This window comes from Aethalodelphis obliquidens, unplaced genomic scaffold, assembly GCF_003676395.1.
Source record: "Aethalodelphis obliquidens isolate GAN/ISIS:26980383/991018 unplaced genomic scaffold, ASM367639v1 scaffold6, whole genome shotgun sequence".
NCBI classification, from domain to species: Eukaryota; Metazoa; Chordata; class Mammalia; order Artiodactyla; family Delphinidae; genus Aethalodelphis; species Aethalodelphis obliquidens.
In genome coordinates, this window is record NW_020837950.1 from 42,835,600 (window position 1) to 42,859,243 (window position 23,644).

The window sequence follows — 23,644 nt, forward strand, 5'->3', positions numbered from 1 at the left end:
TGCATTAGTTTTCTTTTGGTTAATATTTGCCTCATATTTTTTAAATCTCCTTTTTGACCAATATCCTTAAATTTTTACATTTGTCTCTTATAAACAGCATATAGATGGATTTTTAAAAATATCTAATAATTTCCTTTATTAGGTAATCTACTTAGCTTACCCTCTTTCTGTGTTTTCTCTATGTTTTTAAAGGGGTGGATGACTTTCCTTTGTTCCACACTCCCCCATTCCATTTAAAAGTTATACATTTTCTTTCTATTCTTTTAGTGAGTACCATTCAAATTTTAATATGCATTCCTGTACTTCCACATTTCTTGTGAGCAGAGATGCTAACTGCCCTTTGTTCTGCAGTATAGTCTCAACGATGTTTGTACAAAAATAGCCTTGGTAAACAGAGATAGAGTCTCTTTTTGCAGCAACAGACAGGTTTTCTTATAGCCTCAGAAGAAAACGATAGCCTCTCTCTCTCTCTCTCTCTCTCTCTCTCTCTTTCTTTCTCTCTCCAGAGTAAATGAAGATATGTTTAATATCCATTTAAAAAAAAAATCAAGTTCCCTAAACTCGGAGTTCCTCTCCTATAACACAATCCACTGCATTATGCAGGTATCATTTGGACCCTCTGTGTCGTCTCTATGGGATTTGGAAGCAAGGGAAATCAAGACAAATATGCTAATGCTCATGCTGCTTGCGCTTAATATATGTCCACATTATTTTTTAACAATGTTTTTTGCTTGCCTCTTCTCATATACCATACACTTTCAGAGTTTAATTTTTCTGATTAAGCAAAGATAAGTTATTTTTCCATATGTGATTTTTTAATACTATGTTCATGAATATGTCTAAGGATTTTATCAGACTATCTTTATAATTCCATACATATTTTTCTACATAAATGATTCTTCTCAATCTAAAACTCTGACTAAAGCAGTGTAGTTTTCTGTTTAGTCACTGAGCACAATTAGGTGCTTTCAAGGGAATTTTTAAAAAAGAATTATCCTTGTTTTTAAGTCTATATCATAGTATTTTTTCCCTCAGAAACCTAAAACAATTACCAATTCGGCAATCAGTTCCTTTATAATTTCTTCAACTCTAGCCATAAGATTTAATCTAGTATTGTCTTATGCCATATCTCACATTTATAATGTGAAGCAGGAAAGGTAGGGTTATGTAAAAATGAATACTTAATATGATAATATATATACTGGTTAAATTTTTACAAAGTTTTCTATCTCTATACATAACTATAGGGTTTAATCTTATTTTATTTGTTTTATAATATGTATATATATTTTTTGGAGCCCTCATTGAGCAAGCCATGTACTCAAATGAAAGGTATTTCTCCATAGGCCTAGAAGCAAATACCACTGTATATATGAAGGATGGCTACTTTAGGCCTGACGATGACATCACAGAATTACAGTGCAACACACAGAGCAATGAACTAGAATTAGTACACCTACGTTTTAGTCTCTGTTCTCCCACTGGAAGATGAACCAGACTAGGGGCAGAGGGCTGTCAAATGACATAAGTTAAAGTTTTATGTTCTGAGACTATTTAGTTTTGTTACCTTCTCAAACAATAAATTTCTTATCTACTAATGCTGAAATTACTTGTTTCATACACCTTACAGATTTGTCTTGAGAATCAAATGAAAATGTTTGTGAAAGTATTTTTAAACTTTTTAAACTTCAAAGCACCCTGCAAGTATTTATACTGTAAGTGTTACTGTTAACACTTTAAATGCATTAGTATAGTGTTAATATAAACATTTTTCACCCCTAGTCTTACCATCAACATATGGGTTTCTGGATATAAGCCTTAAGAGGAAAGGTATGATCAGGAAACAAAGAAGGTTAAGATAGAATAAGGAGATTGCTATCTCAAAAAGGTTCTTTTTTGTTTTGTTTTTGTTTCACAAAGTCCTGTGATACTTTTAAAAGAGGTTTGAGTCCGTGTCACATACTACATGTGAGTAATAGGCTAAGCTATACCTTGGCTAACCTTTGACAGTCAACTCTGACTTTTGGGTTCATAAGGAACCCAAGAAGCTAATGAAGTAAGCCAAAATCTGGCAAAGTTTCCAAGGTAATGTATCAAGCAAAACACAGAAGCAGCTACTTAAGAATTTACTAAGTTCAAATTTCCTACTTCTTCAAAAACAGGCCTGAATATCAAAAAATCCAAGTGAAAACTGCTAACATCACAGTTTAATACAACACTCACACTACTGGGTTTTTAAAAATAATTTGATAGTATCAAGAAAAATAAGATACTTCCCCTTTACTTAAAGTGAGCATACGGAAGGTAACCACACAAACTTTATAACAAAAGACTATAATTAGTAGCAGGAACTTGTTTAGATACATGGACTTCTTAGGACAACAAAACTTTAAAAACAGTACTTTGTTGTGCTGCCGATTTCTGCTTTATTTTTTTTTACCTCATTTCTATTAATGCAACAAGTACTTACATCTGGAATAAATCCAATTTCATTGAGATGATTGCTTAGCTCTGGATCATGGAATGCAATCATCTGAGAGAATACAGTCAGATACTCTGAAATGACAATAAAGTTTAAGACAATCATTTTTTTTTTACATAGTACTTCAAATAAAGACATTAAATCCACATAAATTAGTTTTATTTACGTTTTGAATGAGATTTGGTTTCTCCATGAAGAGAACATACTTTATTAATTTTCTGTTTTGTTACTACTTCAAACATGGCTAATTATTAAACAAACAAAGCTTTTCATTAAAAGCTATGCCACAACTTATTTTCTACCTTCAGAGCTGTCACTTCATTTCCTGAATCACAAATTATTCACATGATGAATGATTTTTTCCTATTAAATTCAACAAAATCATTTTGTCTAGTGATATTAAATCTGTCTTGCATTTATTAATTGTTCAGAAAGTGTAACAGATACTTAAATAAGGAACAACACAGTCACAAATAGAATAATTACACCTCAAATTTGTTTACATATACAGATATATGCATTTGTTCCAGTAAAGTGAAGACCCAGGATAGATCCTAAGGCCCAGGGAACTTCTGGGTTTAATTAACTTTTCTTTAACTTCTTTTTTTCTCCTTCCAATTAGCAATGGTATATTTATAGTACTAATTTACCTAGAAGCCAGAGGTATGCAACATCAACAATCATAAGCATTCAACTTTACGCTGATGAAAGCATATAGTTATTAACTTTAAAAAGCACACTTCATTTTAAACTAGAAAATCATGCCTCAGGCAATTGTCCACAGCTATGCTCCAGTTTATTAAATATCTTTCTTATCTGAGCCTGATAAAAGATAATTACTATGTAGGATTACATGGCTAATTAAGGATCTACTGAAGAAACCTAAACCACCATGAAAACATTTTCCTTGTATCCTGCCAAACACTTATGGTGGGATTTATACATGTGTTATAACTGCATACATACATATATACACACACACATACACATGTAAATACACACAAATATATATGTGTATATATATATAAAATACACACATAAATATGTGTATACACTTATTTTGTATATTATTGTATACCATATATGTAAATATAAATTATAAGGCTGGCAAAAGTTTTGGTTGCTCAGGATAAGCTCTGGAATGAGATACAGTATGGTTTGTTACATTCAGAAAAATTTCTTTAAGGGAGAGATATGACAGAACTGATGATATCAGCACTATGTCAAATTTCAAGTTATTTCAAAAATGAATTTAAAAGTTCCTTAGAGCAAATAAAAAAAAACTGAAATGAATATGTCCTTTGATTTATAAACCAACCTGAGAGAATTTAAGAGGAGCTACAGAAAAACAGACTGGTAGTCAAAATAAAACAAGAGATCCCATGGATATTACTGCTGACTCTTTTAAAATATTCATAAAATACTCTAATTGTGATTTATAATAATGAAGATTTGCATCTAGAGCTATAATAACCCCCAAAACAGTATTTTCTAACTGATAGGTGACCTATGTAAGGGTAAATGTTATTCTTAAAAAAAAACCAAGGTATTTATGAAATTTCCTCTTAAACTTCAAGTGAGGTTTAATGTTGTACTTTGGCACACAATCATGTCTTATATAAATTTCTGTTTTACTGAAACTTTATACTTTTTAATTTTTTGCAATGAGATATTAAATGAAAATAGTCTTTTTCCCTTCTAATGCCACCATATTAAAAATTCTTATTCCTCTCCTATAGAATAGGTTTTTTTAAATTTATCATATACTTTTAAATGACAATTCTCAAAGAATTCAGTGTAAGGATTTTATACGACACTATCATATTTCTGTGCAGCTGTTTATAAATAAGATATCTACTCGTTTTCAAAAAATTTTTCATAAAAGAGATACAGAGATGACATTTTATTAAGTCCCACACATGGATATCCTTATTTTTTCCTTTTCGACCAGTCTTTCTGCTTTCATTCTCTTAGCAGGGGTAAGGAGAAGATGAAGGATAATGGGCAACAGATTTAAAGCAAAAGGTGTCCTCTGCTCACAAACCAAAAATGGCATTCTCAATTCCGTAACTGTTTGTAATTTTCCATCAGGCTGCTAGTTTATTCTGAAGATGGAACTATAGATAAATATGCAGAGAGTCGTAAATCTCTTGTCAACTAAAATGTGCCCAAACTAAATCATCTGGTGACATTAGACTCACGGCACTCAAAAGAAGTCAAAGTTATTTTACTGCAAATGAACCCAAATTAGATTATTTTCCATTATGAAGTTTGCCAGCTATAAAATTTGGCTTACTGTCTAAAGCCACAAGAATAAGCACCAACCTTTATGTCTAAATGGGAAGAGGGGGTTTCAAAAGAAGAGAAAGGAAAGAGAAAGGTAATTTTTAGGGCTATATTTGTGAATCATTTTATGTTTTGCTCACATACCCTGCTCTAGTAAAAAAAAATCTACAAGCAGCTTACTTAATAGATCTTGGAATATTTCTAGTAATGGTAGAACATTTTCTGTCTCAGGAAATATCTCCTTAGTCACATGATGCAAGACATTTTTGAAAATGCTCAATATATTTCCTACTACCTTTCAATATCCTATCATTAAAGTCATCCATGACAAAGATGTGCATTAAACTGGAAATATGCAATGTACTGTTTTTCCAAATATATAACCCTTAGAGTGAAGTTGCATACTCTCCTTCTCTTTTTGCTACTGTTGGATGAGAAAGGAGATTTATATTATATTCCCATTTGACAACTGGACTTCAGACTTTGATGCCTGTCTTCCTTTCTCCCCCTAAAATACTTATTGAATGTCTATGTGTAGTGGGACCATACATCCTAGTTTACCTGGAAGAGTCCCAGTTGCCAACGGTAGACTCAGTGTCTGGTGCATTTAGTGCCCCTTCAACCCTCAAAAATATCACTAGTTAGTTATATATTCATCCTAGCTATGTGTGGCACTACATTAAATGCTAGGGACATTACAGTGAAGAAGATAGTTCCCTTGCCTTCAAAGGATTTATAAACATATACAAGTAAACAAAAAATTGGAGAAATTTTCCCAATTTTATTTCCCAAGTTTATATGGTACGTCCCTCTATCTTTCCCTTTCTGACTTCCACATCTTCTAATGGTTCAAGTGTAACTATGCCTTGGTTTTATAAACAGTGTAACAATATGCTGAATGTTGCGGTGAAACTCCAGTGGCCGTTTTGGTGAACACACACATAGTACAGTTACTTCAAACAACAGTTTAAATGTTTTATAGGCCAGTTTTCTGGGTTGTTTCTTTCTTAAGTGCAAGATGACATTAAGGTATAGTTGGATTTTCCATGAAGGATTAGTTTCCATCCTTAATAACTAACTGGCTGCCTCTCCTCACCGGCCTGAACCTGCCTTTTTTTCTCTTCAATACCTTAAAGTATGTCTGTCTTGCAAGTTATAACCCTGTTTTCCAATATCACTGAAACTCTAATCAATCTATCCCTTTCAAATCCCTCCATTTTCTTCAATCCAACTGGCACTCTAAGGTTCTGAATCTAAGAGTAATTTTAATAATCATAGATAATCTTAGGGGGACAACCCTGAATTGTTTAATCAGTATATTATTTTTTAAAGTTTCTATGTGTTGGTACTTTATCAACTCGATGGTAAATTTGCTGGGGACAATTTGATAGTGCCAAAAATGATTATGAATATTCATTTCAGCAGAAGTAATTAAATTTATTATCTTCTTAAAAATGTCTGCAGGTAATAAGTTAATAGAACCATGATTAAAAAACAAAACAGAACAGGACATCTTGACTAAATAGATAATTTTTCTCTCTTCTGTAAGAGGCAAAGCATTGAGTCTTATAAGCATATAAATACTCTATTTTATGAAAAATTTTAAAATAAAGAAGTTTAAAGTTCTATTAGAGTATAATTATAAAAACACATTTTGGGACTTCCCTGGTGGCGCAGTGGTTAAGAATCCACCTGCCAATGCAGGGGATATGGGTTCGAGCCCTGGTCCAGGAAGATCCCACATGCCGCGGAGCAACTAAGCCCATGTACCACAACTAGTGAGCCTGCACTCTAGAGCCCGTGAGCCACAACTACTGAGCCCGCATGCCACAACTACTGAAGCCCAAGCGCCTAGAGCCCGTGCTCTGCAACAAGAGAAGCCACCGCAATGAGAAGCCTGCACACCGCATCGAAGAGTAGCCCCTGCTTGCCTCAACTAGAGAAAGCCTGCGGGCAGCAACAAAGACCAACACACCCAAAAACAAATAATAAATAAATTTATAAAAAATAAAAACATATAAAAACACATGTTTTCAAAGAAGATTTAATGTTGCCATTGAATATAGAAACTTTTCATCTCAGTAGAGACAATTAAACGACTAAATGAATACGCAGTATTACAATTAGCTGTTGAATTGATTGGTTTCATATGACACAGGAGTTTTCCAAAACTATGGGAAACAAAGTGTGTATGTGATATTTATGCTAATCAAAATCAATGTTATTTTGAAGTTTAAAGCTTAAAACACCATAAAACACAGGGGGACGGGAGAACAATCAAAGAGGGAAACCAAGAAAATGAAAACTGAGTATTTCTAATTCCAAGCCTAAAATACACATTTTGAAGAATAAATCATTGCTCTTCCATAAACTTTGGCAACCAATAATCACTGTACTGTATCAGCTCATTCTTTAGCTCTCCATCCCTCTTTCTCTGGCTCCATGGACCAGATTTGACTACTGGCTGTTTTATCAATCCATTTTGCACTTTTTTTTACCTCAGTTCTTTTCCTTGTCCTCTGTCTTCAGAATGTCTTTCTCCCTTTCACCAAGCAAATTCCTACTCAAATTTCAAGTTCGTCAATAAGTATTCTGTCTCTTAAGAAACCTTTCCAGACAGGCCGTTCCTTTCCTTTGCCACCAAAAACAAAGTTAAAAAATCAAAATAACCTCACCCCACTTCTTCCTCTGCGCTAATATAGTAACATGTATACTTATTTCCTTGACTTATAATTAGTTATTTTCATATTTATTTCCTATATTTGGCTGTGAAATCCCTTGGAAAAAGACTGAATATTAAAGTACATTACTGGTTAATCAATCAAACTAAATATGAGTCTTTTTGGCCTTTCTGACCAATCTCTCCAAATTTGTGCTGTGTACACTGTGGTTTCTCTTGTATTTCCATATATGAAACAGATATGGTCTTGCCTATTTTGTATAATAAGCCTTTTCAAAGTGTATTAAAGAAGTTCATAGTTAAAAAGTATGAAAACTCCTCTTTTTCAACATATATCTAGTTGAAATATGAAACAATTTGTGGAAGCTATTTGTGTAATGGAAGCTATCTAATATGGCCCTGTAAGAGCTGGCCATCTAGTGAGGCACCATCCAGCCATCTCATAAATAACATAACCAACTCATTTTATAAGTCCTATTTTAACTGTTTTTCTGAGAATTCTCCAAATATCTTCATCTTTCTTAAAGCATAGGAATCTAGCTAAGCACTATGCTTGTAGAGGCCTGACAAATTTGGAAAAAGATTATTTCCAGGCTTTCACATATGAAAGTTCAGTTAAAACTACAGGTTCCAAAGGAAAAAAAAAAAAGCTAAGACCATTTTATTTATTGTGATCTATATTAAAGGCAATGATTCCATGAGACAAAAAGGGTGCATATATTTTTCCTTTTAAATGTATCTTTTATACATTAGAACTGTGGCTATATATCATATAGCATGCTATTACTCTTTATTTCAAAGTAATTTAAGGTGAGACATAGAAAGTGGATTCTGGTAAGATATGCTTAGGAGTGTTTTGCTCAAATGTTTTATTATAGTCAAAATTATTTAAAAAGCACATTTAATACATTACAGACATTTCACTGTAAACATGATCCTTGTAAAAGTTATATGGAATATTTTATAATGTGGTATATATTATAAATAAACACTATAAACTGTATTATTGAGAAAAATACAAATAAGCCCTATGGCATTTTTTTAAAAAACCAAACTTGAGTTTAAAATTTTGACTGTTCTTTCTATAAAAATTGAAGAATACATTTAATAAAAAGATAACAGTATTATTCTAAAAATTATCTTGCTAAAAATGTCTTTTTTATGTATTATGAGTCTTAAAATTTCTAGTGACATTTCATTGACTCCATACATTTAACCTACAAACTAAAAATACTAACTCTGAATCACAGCAACTGGGAAGAGAATTTGATTTATTCAACTCGTATGGAGAAAATAAAAGTGCTGTTTAATCCCTTTTTTTTAATTTTTAATTTTATTTTTTTAATGCAACAGGTTCTTATTAGTCATCAGTTTTACACACATCAATGTATACATGTCAATCCCAATCGCCCAAGTCATCACACCACCACCACCACCACCCCCATGGCTTTCAACCCTTGGTGTCCATACATTTGTTCTCTACATCTGTGTCTCAATTTCTGCCCTGTAAACCGGTTCATCTGTACCATTTTTCTAGGTTCCACATACATGTGTTAATATACGATATTGGCTTTTCTCTTTCTGACATACTTCACTCTGTGAGACAGTTGCTAGATCCATCCATGTCCCAACAAATGACTCAATTTCGTTCCTTTTAATGGCTGAGTAATATTCCATTGTATATATGTACCACCTCTTCTTTATCCATTCGTCTGTCGATGGGCACTTAGGTTGCTTCCATGACCTGGCTTTGTAAATAGTGCTGCACTGAACGTTGGGGTGCATATGTCTATTTGAATTATGGTTTTCTCTGGGTATATGCCCAGTAGTGGGATTGCTGGATCATATGGTAATTCTATTTTTAGTTTTTTAAGGAACCTCCATGCTGTTCTCCATAGTGGCTGTATCAATTTACATTCCCACCAACAGTGCAAGAGGGTTCCCTTTTCTCCACACCCTCTCCAGCATTCGTTGTTTGTAGATTTTCTGATGATGCCCATTCTAATTGGTGTGAGATGATACCTTGTTGTAGTTTTGATTTGCATTTCTCTAATAATTAGGGATGTTGAGCAGCTTTTCATGTACTTCTTGGCTCTCTGTATGTCTTCTTCACAGAAATGCCTATTTAGGTCTTACCTGCCCATGTTTGGATTGGGCTGTTTATTTCTTTAATATTGAGCTGCATGAGCTGTTTATATATTTTGGAGATTAATCCTTTGTCCACTGATTCGTTGGCAAATATTTTCTCCCATTCTGTGGGTTGTCTTTTCATCTTGTTTATTGGTGTCCTTTGCTGTGCAAAAGCTTTGAAATTTCATTAGGTCCCATTTGTTTATTTTTGTTTTTATTTCCATTACTCTAGGAGGTGGATCAAAAAAGATCTTGCTGTGATTTATGTCAAAGAGTGCTCTTCCCATGTTTTCATGTAAGAGTTTTATAGTGTCCAGGCTTACATCTAGGTCTCAAATCCATTCTGAGTTTACTTTTGTGTATGGTGTTAGGGAGTGTTCTAATTTCATTCTTTTACATGTCGTTGTCCAGTTTTCCCAGCACCACTTATTGAAGAGACTGTCTTTTCTCCATTGTATACCCTTGCCTCCTTTCTCATAGATTAGTTGACCATAGGTGTGTGGGTTTATCTCTGGGCTTTCTATCCTGTTCCATTGATCTATGTTTCTGTTTTTGTGCCAGTACCATATTGTCTTCATTACTGTAGCTTTGTAGTATAGTCTGAAGTCAGGGAGTCTGATTCCGCCAGCTCTGTTTTTTTCCCTCAAGACTGATTTGGCTATTCGGGGTCTTTTGTGTCTCCATACAAATTTTAAGACTTTTTGTTCTAGTTCCGTAAAAAATGCCACTGGTAATTTGATAGGGATTGCATTGAATCTGTAGATTGCTTTGGGTAGTAGAGTCATTTTCACAATATTGATTCTTCCAATCCAAGAACACGGTATATCTCTCCATCTGTTGGTATCATCTTTAATTTCTTTCATCAGTGTCTTATAGTTTGCTGCATACAGTTCTTTTGTCCCCCTAGGTAGGTTTATTCCTAGGTATTTTATTCTTTTTGTTGCAATGGTAAATGGGAGTGTTTCCTTAATTCCTCATTCAGATATTTCATCATTAGTGTATAGGAATGCAAGGGATTTCTGTGCATTAATTTTGTATACTGCAACTTTACCAAATTCATTGATTAGCTCTAGGAGTTTTCTGGTGGCATCTTTAGGATTTTCTATGTATAGTATCATGTCATCTGCAAACAGTGACAGTTTTACTTCTTGTTTTCCAATTTGGATTCCTTTTCTTTCTTTTTCTTCTCTGGTTGCTGTGGCTAGGACTTCCAAAACTATGTTGAATAATAGTGGTGAGAGTGGACATCCTTGTCTTGTTCCTGATCTTAGAGGAAATGCTTTCAGTTTTTCACCATTGGGAATGATGTTTGCTGTGGGTTTGTCACATATGGCCTTTATTATGTTGAGGTAGGGTCCCTCTATGCCCACTTTCTGGAGAGTTTTTATGATAAATCGGTGTTGAATTCTGTCAAAAGCTTTCTCTGCATCTATTGATATGATCATATGGTTTTAATACTTCAATTTGTTAATATGGTGTATCACACTGATTGATTTGCATATATTGAAGAATCCTTGTATCCCTGGGATAAGTCCCACTTGAGTGTATGATCCTTTTAATGTGCTATTGCATTCTGTTTGCTAGTATTTTGCTGAGGATTTTTGCACTTATATTCATCAGTGATATTGGTCTCTAACTTTCTTTTCTTTGTAGTATCTTCGTCTGATTTTGGTATCAGGGTGATGGTGGCCTCATAGAATGAGTTTGGGAGTGTTCCTTCCTCTGCAATTTTTTGGAAGACTTTGAGAAGGATGGGTGTTAACTCTTCTCTAAATGTTTGATAGAATTCACCTGTCAAGCCATCTGGTCCTGGACTTTTGTTTGTTGGAAGATTTTCAATCACAGTTTCAATTTCAATACTTGTGATTGGTCTGTTCATATTTCCTATTTCTTCCTGGTTCAGTCTTAGAAGATTATACCTTTCTAAGAATTTGTCCATTTCTTCTAGGTTGTCCATTTTATTGGCATAGAGTTGCTTGTAGTAGTCTCTTAGGATGCGTTGTATTTCTGGGGTGTCTGTTGTAACTTCTCCTTTTTCATTTCTAATTTTATTGATTTGAGTCGTCTCCCTCTTTTTCTTGATGAGTCTGGCTAATGGTTTATCAAGTTATCTTCTCAAAGAAACAGCTTTTAGTTTTATTGATCTTTGGCACTGTTTACCTTGTTTCTATTTCATTTATTTCTGCTCTGATCTGTATGATTTCTTTCCTTCTGCTAACTTTGGGTTTTGTTTGTTCTTCTTTCTCTAGTTCCTTTAGGTGTAAGGTTAGATTATTTGAGATTTTTCTTGTTTCTTGAGGTAGGCTTGCATAGCTATAAACATCCCTCTTAAAACTGCTTTTGCTGCAACCCATAGGTTTTGGATAGTCGTGTTTTCATTGTCATTTGTCTCTAGGTATTTTTTGATTTTCTCTTTGATTTCTTCAGTCATCTCTTGGTTATTTAGTCACGTATTGTTTAGCCTCCATGTGTTTGTGTTTTTTACGTTTTTTTCCCTGTAATTCATTTCTAATCTCATAGTGTTGTGGTCAGAAAAGGTGCTTGGTATGATTTCAATTTTATTAAATTTACTGAGGCTTGATCTGTGACCCAAGATGTGATCTATCCTGGAGAATGTTCTGTGTGCACTTGAGAAGAAAGTGAAATCTGCTGTTTTTGGATGGAATGTCCTATAAATATCAATTAAATCTATGTGGTCAATTGTGTCCTTTAAAGATTGTGTTTCCTTTTTACTTTCTGTCTGCATAATCTGTCCATTGGTGTAAGTGAGGTGTTAAAGTCCCCCACTATTATTGTGTTACTGTCAATTTCCTGTCTTATAGCTGTTAGCATTTGCCTATGTATTGAGGTGCTCCTATGTTGGGTGCATATATATTTATAATTGTTATATCTTCTTCTTGGATTGATCCCTTGATCATTATGTAGTGTCCTTCCTTATGTCTTGTAACAGTCTTCATTTCAAAGTCTATTTTATCTGTTACGAGTAAGGCTACTCCCCCCTTCTTTTGATTTCCTTTTGCATGGAATATCTTTTTCCATCCCTTCACTTTCATCTGTATCTGTCCCTAGGTCTGAAGTGGGTCTCTTGTAGACAGCATATAGATGGGTCTTGTTTTTGTATCCATTCAGTGAGCCTGTGTCTTTTGGTTGGAGCGTTTAATCCATTCATGTTTAAGGTAATTATTGATATGTATGTTCCTATGACCATTTTCTTAACTGTTTTGTTTTTGTAGGTCCTTTTCTTCTCTTGTGTTTCCCACTTAGAGAAGTTTCTTTAGTATTTGTTGTAGAGCTGGTTTGGTGGTGCTGAATTCTCTTAGCTTTTGCTTGTCTGTAAAGCTTTTGATTTCTCCATCAAAGCTGAATGAGATCCTTGCAGGGTAGAGTAATCTGGTTGTAGGTTCTTCCCTTTCATCACTTTTAAGTATATCATGCCACTCCCTTCTGGCTGGTAGAGTTTCTGCTGAGAAATCAGCTGTTAACCTTATGGGAGTTCCCTTGTATGTTATTTGTCATTTTTCCCTTGCTGCTTTCAATAATTTTTCTTTTGTTTTAATTTTTTGCTAATTTGATTACTATGTGTCTCGTTATGTTTCTGTTTGGGTTTATCCTGTATGGGACTCTCTGTGCTTCCTGGACTTGGGTGGCTATTTCCTTTCCCATGTGAGGGAATTTTTTGACTCTAATCGCTTCAAATATTTTCTCGGGTCCTTTCTCTCTCTCTTTTCCTTCTGGGACCCCTATAATGCGAATGCTGTTGCGTTTAATGTTGTTCCAGAGGTCTCTTAGGCTGTCTTCATTTCTTTTCATTCTTTTTTCTTCATTCTATTCTGCAGCAGTGAATTCCACTGTTCTGTCTTCCAGGTAACTTATCCGCTCTTCTGCCTCAGTTATTCTGCTATTGATTCCTTGTAGTGTAGTTTTCATTTCAGTTATTGTATTGCTCATCTCTGTTCATTTGTTCTTTAATTCTTCTAGGTTTTTGTTAAACATTTCTTGCATCTTCTCAATCTTTGCCTCCATTCTTTTTCCGATGTCCTGGATCATCTTCACTATCATTATTCTGAATTCTTCTTCTGGAAGGTTGCCTATCTCCACTTCATTTAGTTGTTTTTCTGGGGTTTTATCTTGTTCCTTCATCTGGTACATAGCCCTCTGCCTTTTCATCTTGTCTATCTTTCTATGAATGTGGTTTCTGTTCCACAGGCTGCAGGATTGTATTTCTTCTTGCTTCTGCTATCTGCCCTCTGGTGGATGAGGCTAAGAGGCTTGTGTAAGTTTCCTGATGGGAGGGACTGGTGGTGGGTAGAGCTGACTGCTGCTCTGGTGGGCAGAGCTCAGCAAAACTTTAATCTGCTTAACTGTTGATGGGTGGGGCTGGGTTCCCTCCCAGTTGGTTGTTTGGCCTGAGGCAACCCAACCCTGGAGCCTACCTGGGCTCTTTGGTGGGGCTAATGACAGACTCTGGGAGGGCTCACGCCAAGAAGTACTTCCCAGAACTTCTGCTGCCAGTGTCCTTGTCCCCAAGGTTAGCCACAGGCACACCCCACCTCTGCATGAGACCCTCCAACACTAGCAGGTAGGCCTGGCTCTGTCTCCCCTGGGGTCACCGCTGATTCCCCTGGGTCCCAATGCACACACTACTTTGTGTGTGCCCTCCAAGAGTGGAGTCTCTGTTTCCCCCAGTCCTGTCCAAGTCCTGCAATCAAATCCCACTAGGCTTCAAAGTCTGATTCTCTAGGAATTCCTCCTCCCGTTGCCAGACCCCCAGGTTGGGAAGCCTGACGTGGGGTTCCAATCCTTCACTCCAGTGGGTGGACTTTTGTAGTATAAGTGTTCTCCAGTCTGTGAGTCACCCAGCAGTTATGGGATTTGATTTTACTGTGACTGCGCGCCCCCCTACCGTCTCATTGTGGCTTCTCCTTTGTCTTTGGATGTGGGGTATCCTTTTTGGTGAGTTCCAGTGTCTTCCTGTTGATGACTGCCCAGCAGCTAGTTGTGATTCTGGTGTTCTCACAAGAGGGAGTGAGAGCATGTCCTTCTACTCCGCCATCTTGGTTCCTCTCCTCATGTTAGCTTTAAAAATAACAGCATTATACTGCTGTCTTATGTTTAACTGAGGATAAAGGAATCACCTTTTGTGTTGCACAAATACTAACCTGACTATTTTCTACGTTTAATTTTGTCAGTTTGTCTTTGGTGACTGTTTGACATATTTTGCAATGAATAGCCCCTGAAATCTCCTGGTATCATCCAAGGTATTATTAAATCTGCTCCTTTTGGTATTATGGAATCTTAGAGTACATTGTCAACTCTATAATAAACATTACTGATAAAGGATAGTAAGAAATCTATGAATAAGTATGGAACATATCCTTATTAAGATACAAGGTATACATTTACAGAACACCAATTCATAAATTCTTGGAAGATGATATTACATGACTCTTGAAGTTGGATGCCTTTACTAAATTAACCTACAAGCAAAAGGTAAGTTCTTCCTATAAAATATACTTGTTCTTAATTATAAGAAATCAAAACAAAAAGTTGTTGCCCTCTAAAAAAAACATTCTTAAGTTAATCCCAACTATATATAAGTCCACATCCTAGGAATGTACAGGGACTTGGATATATCCATTTTAGGCCAAATCATTTCAATATACAAATACAAATCAATACAAATTACATTTCAAAACTAACATAGAGACAATGGATCGTTACTTCAGTTTCTAGCACCCATCTATGTGGTAGACACAGAGAACCGTGAATGATCACATGCCTCGATGTGTTTGTAAACACAAACACTAAGTTTTCAAAAAGAATTTTAATATTTTTCTCTATATACTAATGTAAATGATGATGGAAAAATTGTATGTGTTGCGCTATTTATCCATATTCTTTTCCTCTTATTTTCAGTCTCTTTATCTTTTTAATTTACATTTCCCTTTCTGCTTCCTTTCTAATTATTTTTTTCATTATATTGACCTCTGGTATTCTAGTTTTATACTCATTTCTAACTAAGTAAAAATATTGCTAATTGAGACCCCACTTACTCAGAATTTTTGATAAATCAGACACAGCTTGTAGTTTTCCTGCTTTATTCAAATTGAGTGAATTATATGAAACCATAATGACACAGGTATAAATAAACAGCATCAGCTTTAAGTTGTTTAAAGTTTAATAGAATTAATAGGATATACATATAAGGAAAAAAGTCTAAATGAAGGGGGTGTTGGATAAGTTTCATAAAAATGGTAAATGGGGAGACTGCAACCAACTTTGTAGTCTGTTCCAAAAGAAATATGAAACTATAAGAAAATTCCCTGTCCTTAAAACATTAAAATCTTCTTGAAAATATAAGACATAAAATGATATATAATACCATGACAATAATTACATTATCAAAAAATTGTAATAATGATAATAAAAATAGTAATAGTAGTAAAAATAATACAGTAATAATTATTGTTATTGAAATGAATGTTTTTATGTGCTAGGTATTTACATATCTTATAATGCTTAACCTTTACAACAATTTTTATTTCAGATATGAGGAACATTATACCTAGCCAACTTAAGTTATTTAAGACTCACAATAAGTAATGAAACTTAAATTTGAAACAGTTTGTCTGATTCACAAATGTTTATTATTAAACTTCTGTTACATTACTTTCAAAAATGAGCTCAAAAACTTATATAAAAGTTTGAATGTGGCTGAAGTAGTCCTGAAAGAATTCACAGATGGGTTATGCTACGTCTTGAACTCTGAAGGAGGAGGTGTCTTTTAGGAAAGAAAAGAAAGTGGGAGGATATTTTGGGTGATTGAGCATGAATAAGATGAATGAGAAGTGTTTTTAATATTCTATTTACTTACACAATTAAACACTGCTTAAACTTTTTACTAATTCATGATAGGCTTGCTCCATGGTGAAGCTTTTTGTGGGCAATGTTAATAGTGAGAGAAACAAACAGCTGGACTTTTATTTTCTTAAACTGGCATGACTGAATTTGAACCAAACTGAGATTAGATATTAAACAGTCATTAGCAAAATACCATAATTCTTTGTGGACTTGGAGAAGAGACTAAACTTAATGATCTTTTCACGTGTTTTAGTGACACACTGTAACCATATATATATATTTTTTTCTGTACACGGGCCTCTCACTGTTGTGGCCTCTCCCGTTGTGGAGCACAGGCTCTGGGCGCGCAGGGCCAGCGGCCATGGCTCACGGGCCCAGCCGTTCCGCGGCATGTGGGATCTTCCCGGACCGGAGCATGACCCCGCGTCCCCCGCATTGGCAGGCGGACTCTCAACCACTGTGCACCAAGGAAGCCCTGTCACCATATTTTATTGGGTCAAAATCATAAATTTAACTGACTATTGGTCACTTTTGACATAAGTGCTTTCCCTATAAAAAGGCAAAGAAACACATTTTCTTACCTTGTATTACATGCGAGTTGTCTTTCAAGAAGAAGTTATACAGGTATTTAGGGATAAAAGCAGACATACAGGCATAAGCCAAGGCTAAGAAAGAGTAAGGCAAATATAACAAATTAGTTAATGAGGTAAAAGATCAGCAGTCATTCACTCACTCAGCACACATTCCTTGAATCTATTTTTAAACAAGAGTTATGTTAATAATTGATGGAAGCACAAAATTTAAGGGGAAAAACCCTGTACCATTTAAAACAGAAAATGTTTTGGACAACAGAAGATAACCACCTTACAAACTTTTCAGTTTCAAACTACTGCAGCAGCAAAAAAAAAAAAAACCCAAAACAAACAAAAAACCCAAAAAACAAAAATAAACAACAAACAAAAAAGCAAACTACCGCAGCAATCATTATCCTACAAGAATAAAAACCTTTTTTATCAGAACTTTATGCATTTTTAAAATCTCTAAACATAATCATTATTAATGAGCTATATAAACCTCAAGATCGCTAATTTTTGTTGATGCAAAGAGCCTGAGAACTTTGGATTTAGAAACACTAGCAATAAATTGTTCTTTCAAACACAGATTCTTTACTGTTTTTGGATCAGTATGTGTGATAATAAGCTATGCTTAACTAAACGCAACAAAACCTAGTCTAAAGACTAATATCAGAGAACAGGCATTTAAAAAAGTAGTCAAATAGTGAAATTTTAGTTCTCTGGGATTATGCTATTGCTACTCAAATTCCCGAAATCTATGAAAATTCTGATATGAAATAGAATTTGAAGAAATGGAGATTCTGAGATTGAGGCTTCTAAGGATTTATGCTATATATGGTAACACTCTCTATATGTGATATCATTAGAGATATTCGCAATAAATATTCAAATATTTATTGAAAAACCTACTATAAAAGGCATTATATGAGGGAACAGAAAACAAAATTAAAAAAAACCCTTGTCATTTAAAAAAGCTGCTAAACAAAAAAAGGGTTACTATATTAGTATATAAATAACTATAATACAAAACATACAGAAGATAAATTTCTGGAAATACAAAGTGCTATATGGATTCAAGAGGGTAAGAAAAGTCTTCATTAAGGAGGTGGTGGCTTAAAAAATAAAAGGAGGTAGTGGTTGAAATAAAAGTCTCTGGAGGATAGAGTATCAATATTGTTTTCTTTACAAATTGTTCAGAAAGTATATATAGACTAAAACTAATCTCTAAAAAAGTCAGAATTTTCTCCAAAGTTTCATAAAAATAGTCACCAAAGTAGATGAATGCATTTAGAATAATCTATCAGGTTCTCCCTAAATCTCCAGTCACAGCTGAAACTCTCCAGTAATAAACTCATCCTTCACATCCTCTAAAATGAGTCTAATAGATTATTTCACAGAAAGGTACAATATCTACTAGGAAGAGAGCAAGAACCTTACAATGAAAATAAAAAACTTTCACGTTTGATTAAAATATTTTAAAATAATATGCACAATAATTATTTAAATGATAAATAGGCTTACCTTCATTATTGAAATTTAAATAGAGAAATGGAGCACAAAGTGAGTCAAGACCTGATGGAGAGAGGTTGGGGAAAGAATTCAAATAAACTTAATCCAACAGAATTGTAGATATATACCTTATTGAGTTCTCTGCATTACTTCTATATAGATTAAGCATTGTACGTTATTACCCATTCAGAAATATATTACGTCATGGGTTATTGTGAGGAATAACTGATGGTGACTGGCATATAGCAAATGTCCAAAATAAACCAACCATTATTATTATCAAGGTTATTATGAGTTGAAGAGAGAAATGTAGTAATAGAAAAATGCAAAAATGATAGAAGGCTTGCATATAGTCCCTGACTGTGTGATCTTGTCAATCATTTAACTCCAGACAGGTTTCCTTATCTAGGAGATGAAAATTTTTCTTACATGTTTCTCTGGGATGATGAAAAAAAATTCTTTAAAAAATTGTAGGGCTTCCCTGGGTGCAGTGGTTGAGAGTTCACCTGCCGATGCAGGGGACGCGGGTTCGTGCCCCAGTCCGGGAAGATCCCACATGCTGCGGAGTGGCTGGGCCCGTGAGCCATGGCCGCTGAGCCTGTGCATCCAGAGCCTGTGCTCCACAACGGGAGAGGCCACAACAGTGACAGGCCCGTGTACCACAAAAAAAAAAAATTGTGAAGTAAAATACAAATACATGACGTATTTCTTTTATTGATAATAATGCTATTCATACACTGTCATGTTAAAAGAATGTATATAAATTTATCTGTAACTGTTAGAACTCTAAAATGAACAGAGCTAGGAAAAATAATAGCTTCATTTTCAGGTTTGGCCAGAAATAGACACAGAATTGAAATATAAGCACTATTACAACAAATTCAAAAATAAGACTAGGTGGAATGGATTTCTCATTCATGAATTTATCAATGACCACAAAAACAGTAATGAGGAAAGCTACAAATCAAGGATATGGAGCATTAAAGGTATTTTTTAAAAAAGAGAGAAAAAAATGAGAAGTTCAGGGTGATATCCTATTCCGCAATTCCCAGTAACCCTGATAAGCATAAGTTGCAGATCATTAAATGCCAAGAATGTAAACTTGCCCCAAATTATTTATGGTACAAAATTATTTTATTATTTGCATAAGTATTGAAAAAGTGTATTCACAAAGATTACAATAGCACAAAATATTCTTTATACTTTCCTAATCAACATGACGGCAAGTTGTCTCATTAAATGTCTTGCATTTAAATGATATTCATTAGACATTTAGACAAAGTTAAAAAAAAAGTTCTCATGTAAAGCTCTGAAAAGATAGAGCATAGCTTTAGTATTGACTTTTCTCAAAGCCATGGATATTTTGATATTTTGTTTTGATTTTAAAAATTATCAGTCATGCATGCATCAGTCATGCAACATGTTCCTAACACTTCAAAAAGTGTCTTAATAATAGGGAAAAAAAGTTACCTTGCCAATATACAAGATCAGGATGAGACACAACCCAGGCTTTTAATACACGCCTAAATTTTGCATGACCTTCTGGTGATGACAGCAGTTCATCATACTGATGACAACGAGGAATATCCACTTCAATCTGTAAAACAGCCAAACAATAAGGTAAAACTATAATGGACTGATTGCCAATAAATCCCAAGATAAGGAAAAGGAGAAATTGTATTATGAAATTCCGAATAGGCAACCTCCAGAATTGTGGTGTCTGAAGTTTTTGAATTTTATACTAATCCACTGGAAACACCAAAAAGTTGTAAGTATACTTAAACAAGGAAAGCAGACTACTTCTTTTGAAAAGGTATGTATTAATTTAGTTTTAAAAAAACCTTCCTTTACAATCTGGTCTAAATAAAGGACAAATTCTTCAGACAAAAAAGTACATTATTAGTAAAAGTTGCTTGGCCTAAACTCCTAAAAGGAACAGTTCTAACTCACTAATGAGTTAGAGTAGATCTTAAAGAGGTTAAGAGTTATGCTTCTCTAACACCATATGCATATGATGGCTGCTCAGTATTCGTAATGAAAGGAAGAAAATTCCTCATGCCTTTTTAAAATTTAAAGACTGGGTAGACTTATCTTAGGTTGTTTAAGAAAATCTAAATCATACTTGTCTATCTGTAGGAATTGGAGTATCTTTATCAATTGCATCATACTTGGCATGAATAGCCCCCTGCAAAAAATAAGAGAAGATATATTACTTTATCATACCCTTAATAAATTATAAATTTAGGAAAAATCTATTTATAAATATCTATCTTTGAAAACATACCCAATTATAGACAGGCACACTCAAACCCAAAGTATACTCCTTAGAAAAATTTTCTACATCTTTGACAGTCTGTGATGAAAGTCTGAGACAATTTACCATTTTGCTAAGGCAGACATTTGAATTAGACACACTGGAAGACAAATGTGTTGAATGAGTCATGTGGCTAACGACCATGCTTAGCCAATCTCCCAGCCTCCACAGCAACACAAAACACAGCCTTGCTGTTCTCTATTCACTGTTATCTCACGCATAGTAAATTTCATGAAGAAATTTTTTTTAAATTCCGGGGAGGGGAGTAGGGTTCATCCACAAGATGAACTGTTAAAGTTGGTAATGAAAGCAAAAGTAAAGTGAAACTGTTTAAAGCAGTGGTAGTTCAGCACCAGGAAGCAAAAGTTTGGGATGAATTAAAGAGTGGAATATCATGTAGTTATAAAATCATTAAGGGACTAAAGGGATCATTTACATTTTTCAGTTATACCATTACAGAAAGAATAACTGAATAAACCACTTCAAATGTTTGGTCAGTGTCCCAAGCATGGAACACTTCTTATTAGTCTGGTTAACCGTAATGGTAGAGAAACAGCCAGGAATTTGGGGTTCAAACTCTGTGCTGTGCCAACTTCTCTGGCACATCTATTTAATGAAAGATTTGGACAACCTGACCTTGGAAGTCCTCTTGAATTTTAAGCATTATATGGTTCTACAATTCTAACTATTACCGTATGATAGAACACTAGACATTCTTGTAAAGCAACCAACCGAAGTCAAAGATGTTTAGAGACTCTCATCAAGGGAATCAGGAATGAAGGAAGGAAATCTTTCAACAGAGAGTTAAAAGGATTAAAAATATTTGGGGAAATTCACACACACAAAAATAGGTGATGGACATCCATAAGATATCTATAAGAAAATACATGAAGGCAAAATGACAAAGAAATTACAGAAAATGAAATAATCTGGCAGGATTTGGCCCATTATCATGACTGCTGTTCTCTGATAGCACTGCAAGTCACCCCACTAATTTTGTGACATTTTTCCTTTCCTCACTGCCACAGATAAGGTGTTGTAGAAGATAAAGTAGCTATTTCTCTTAGCAGCATGCTTCTGGTAAGACAGATGTGCCAAAAGGCACTAAATCATTATGTTAATTATTTCTGACAAGGTTCAAATTAGTATGGAAGATTTTTCCAAATTTAGATAGCATTAGTTATAAATAGGCAATCCAATTCCAAGATGAACATACTTTATAAGCAGGACTATAGACTTATAAATGATATACATATATTCTTAAAATATTTTGATTTTAAAATTAATAATCAAGATAATTTCTGTGAGTCCATTAAATACATTAAATAGAATAAATCTAACAAACCATCAATTATGTTTTTCTATTCTATCTAGTCTATATTCTTTTCCTCTACTCCGTTCACTTAAAATTGCCAAATATTCTTAATGTTCATATTTTACTACATAATTTTCTAGCAACTTGGAAAGTACACATTCAGAAAACACTTTCATTCTTTTTTCCTACCACTATTAATCAGCTTCCAACCTTCTCTTTTCTTTTTTACCTCAACTCCCAGAAGAGCAGCCCAGGTGAAACCTCTCATAAGAGGAGGAATATCGACTCTTGCTTCTTTCCAGATTTGATTTTTTTTATATGGATAAGCCTACAGATAAAAAAAGATATGAAAAATATCTCAAATTACCAGTGTCATCTTTTTAGTCTAGACAGATCTCAATATACCAGTGAAAAAGTTGAAGGTGAACTGTAATACATTTCTAAGTACCTGAAATTACTTTGATGTTATTAATACATATAAATTAGCAGTGCAATGGTTCCTTATCTTCTGTAAATCTCCTATTACACAATCAAAGAGAGGAGCTGATTCTACTGTTTTTAATCATTCCTCTCTATTATGTGCTCTGGGAGAATTAAGAAAGACTCATAATGAGAATAATATTACCAGTCTCATATGGGTAAAATAATGTATGTAAGGCACTTTGTAAAATATCTGGTGATATAGAAAGTATTAAACAAATACGTTATTATTATGGTTTCTTCTATATCTTTGCACATAAATTTGTCATTCTGTAAATTTGTATGTTAGGAGAGATTTCTAGAAGAGAATTACTAGGACAAAGGGTATGGATGTTGTTAACGCTCTTGATACATATTTTCAATTGTTTTACAGAATGTTTCTAACACCTTACACTTACTCTAAAAGAGTGAGAGTTCTGGGGGCTTCCCTGGTGGCGCAGTGGTTGAGAGTCCACCTGCCGATGCAGGGGACACGGGTTTGTGCCCCGGTCCGGGAAGATCCCACATGCCGCAAAGCGGCTGGGCCCGTGGGCCATGGCCACTGAGCCTGCGCGTCTGGAGCCTGTGCTCCACAACGGGAGAGGCCACAACAGTGAGAGGCCCGCGTACCGCAAAAAAAAAAAAAAAAAAAAAAAAAAAAAGAATGAGAGTTCCAATCTCAATATACCTTTATCCACTTTGCTAATTCAGTATGCAAGAAAAAGTTATTTTAATTTTTTTTCATTCCTAGTAAGGATACACATTTTGAATTGATTTACTGACTAGCTGTAGTCCTGTTGCGTTCTTTATCCATTTCTCTGTTTCGATAATAGTGCTTTTTCTTTTGGTTTTTAGGTGTTCATTTACTTATTTGGCTGCACTTGGTCTTAGTTGCAGCACGCTGGATCTTCATTGCGGCATGCAGGGATCTTTCGTTGTGACACATGGGCTTCTCCCTAGTTGTGGTGCACGGGCTCTAGAGCACGTGGGCTCAGCAGTTGCTGGGCACGGGCTCCACAGCGCACAGGCTCAG

General features: G+C 34.6%; 1 protein-coding gene across 5 annotated transcripts in view; it reads right to left on the reverse strand.

Moving 5' to 3' along the window:
- Window positions 1-23,644, reverse strand: part of TBCK (TBC1 domain containing kinase) — a 236,088-nt gene that overhangs the window by 132,875 nt on the left and 79,569 nt on the right. For all 5 annotated transcript variants that reach the window (XR_003432228.1, XR_003432229.1, XM_027103446.1 and 2 more), the window contains exons 15-20: window positions 22,382-22,480; window positions 20,646-20,708; window positions 19,994-20,120; window positions 18,536-18,586; window positions 17,021-17,104; window positions 2,471-2,556 (exon numbers count right to left, since the gene is read on the reverse strand). Coding sequence is in view for 3 of the 5 variants with exons in the window: in XM_027103446.1 (XP_026959247.1) it covers window positions 2,471-2,556; window positions 17,021-17,104; window positions 18,536-18,586; window positions 19,994-20,120; window positions 20,646-20,708; window positions 22,382-22,480 (510 nt within the window). In the remaining 2 variants the exon portion in view is untranslated. The remainder of the gene's footprint in view (window positions 1-2,470; window positions 2,557-17,020; window positions 17,105-18,535; window positions 18,587-19,993; window positions 20,121-20,645; window positions 20,709-22,381; window positions 22,481-23,644) is intronic.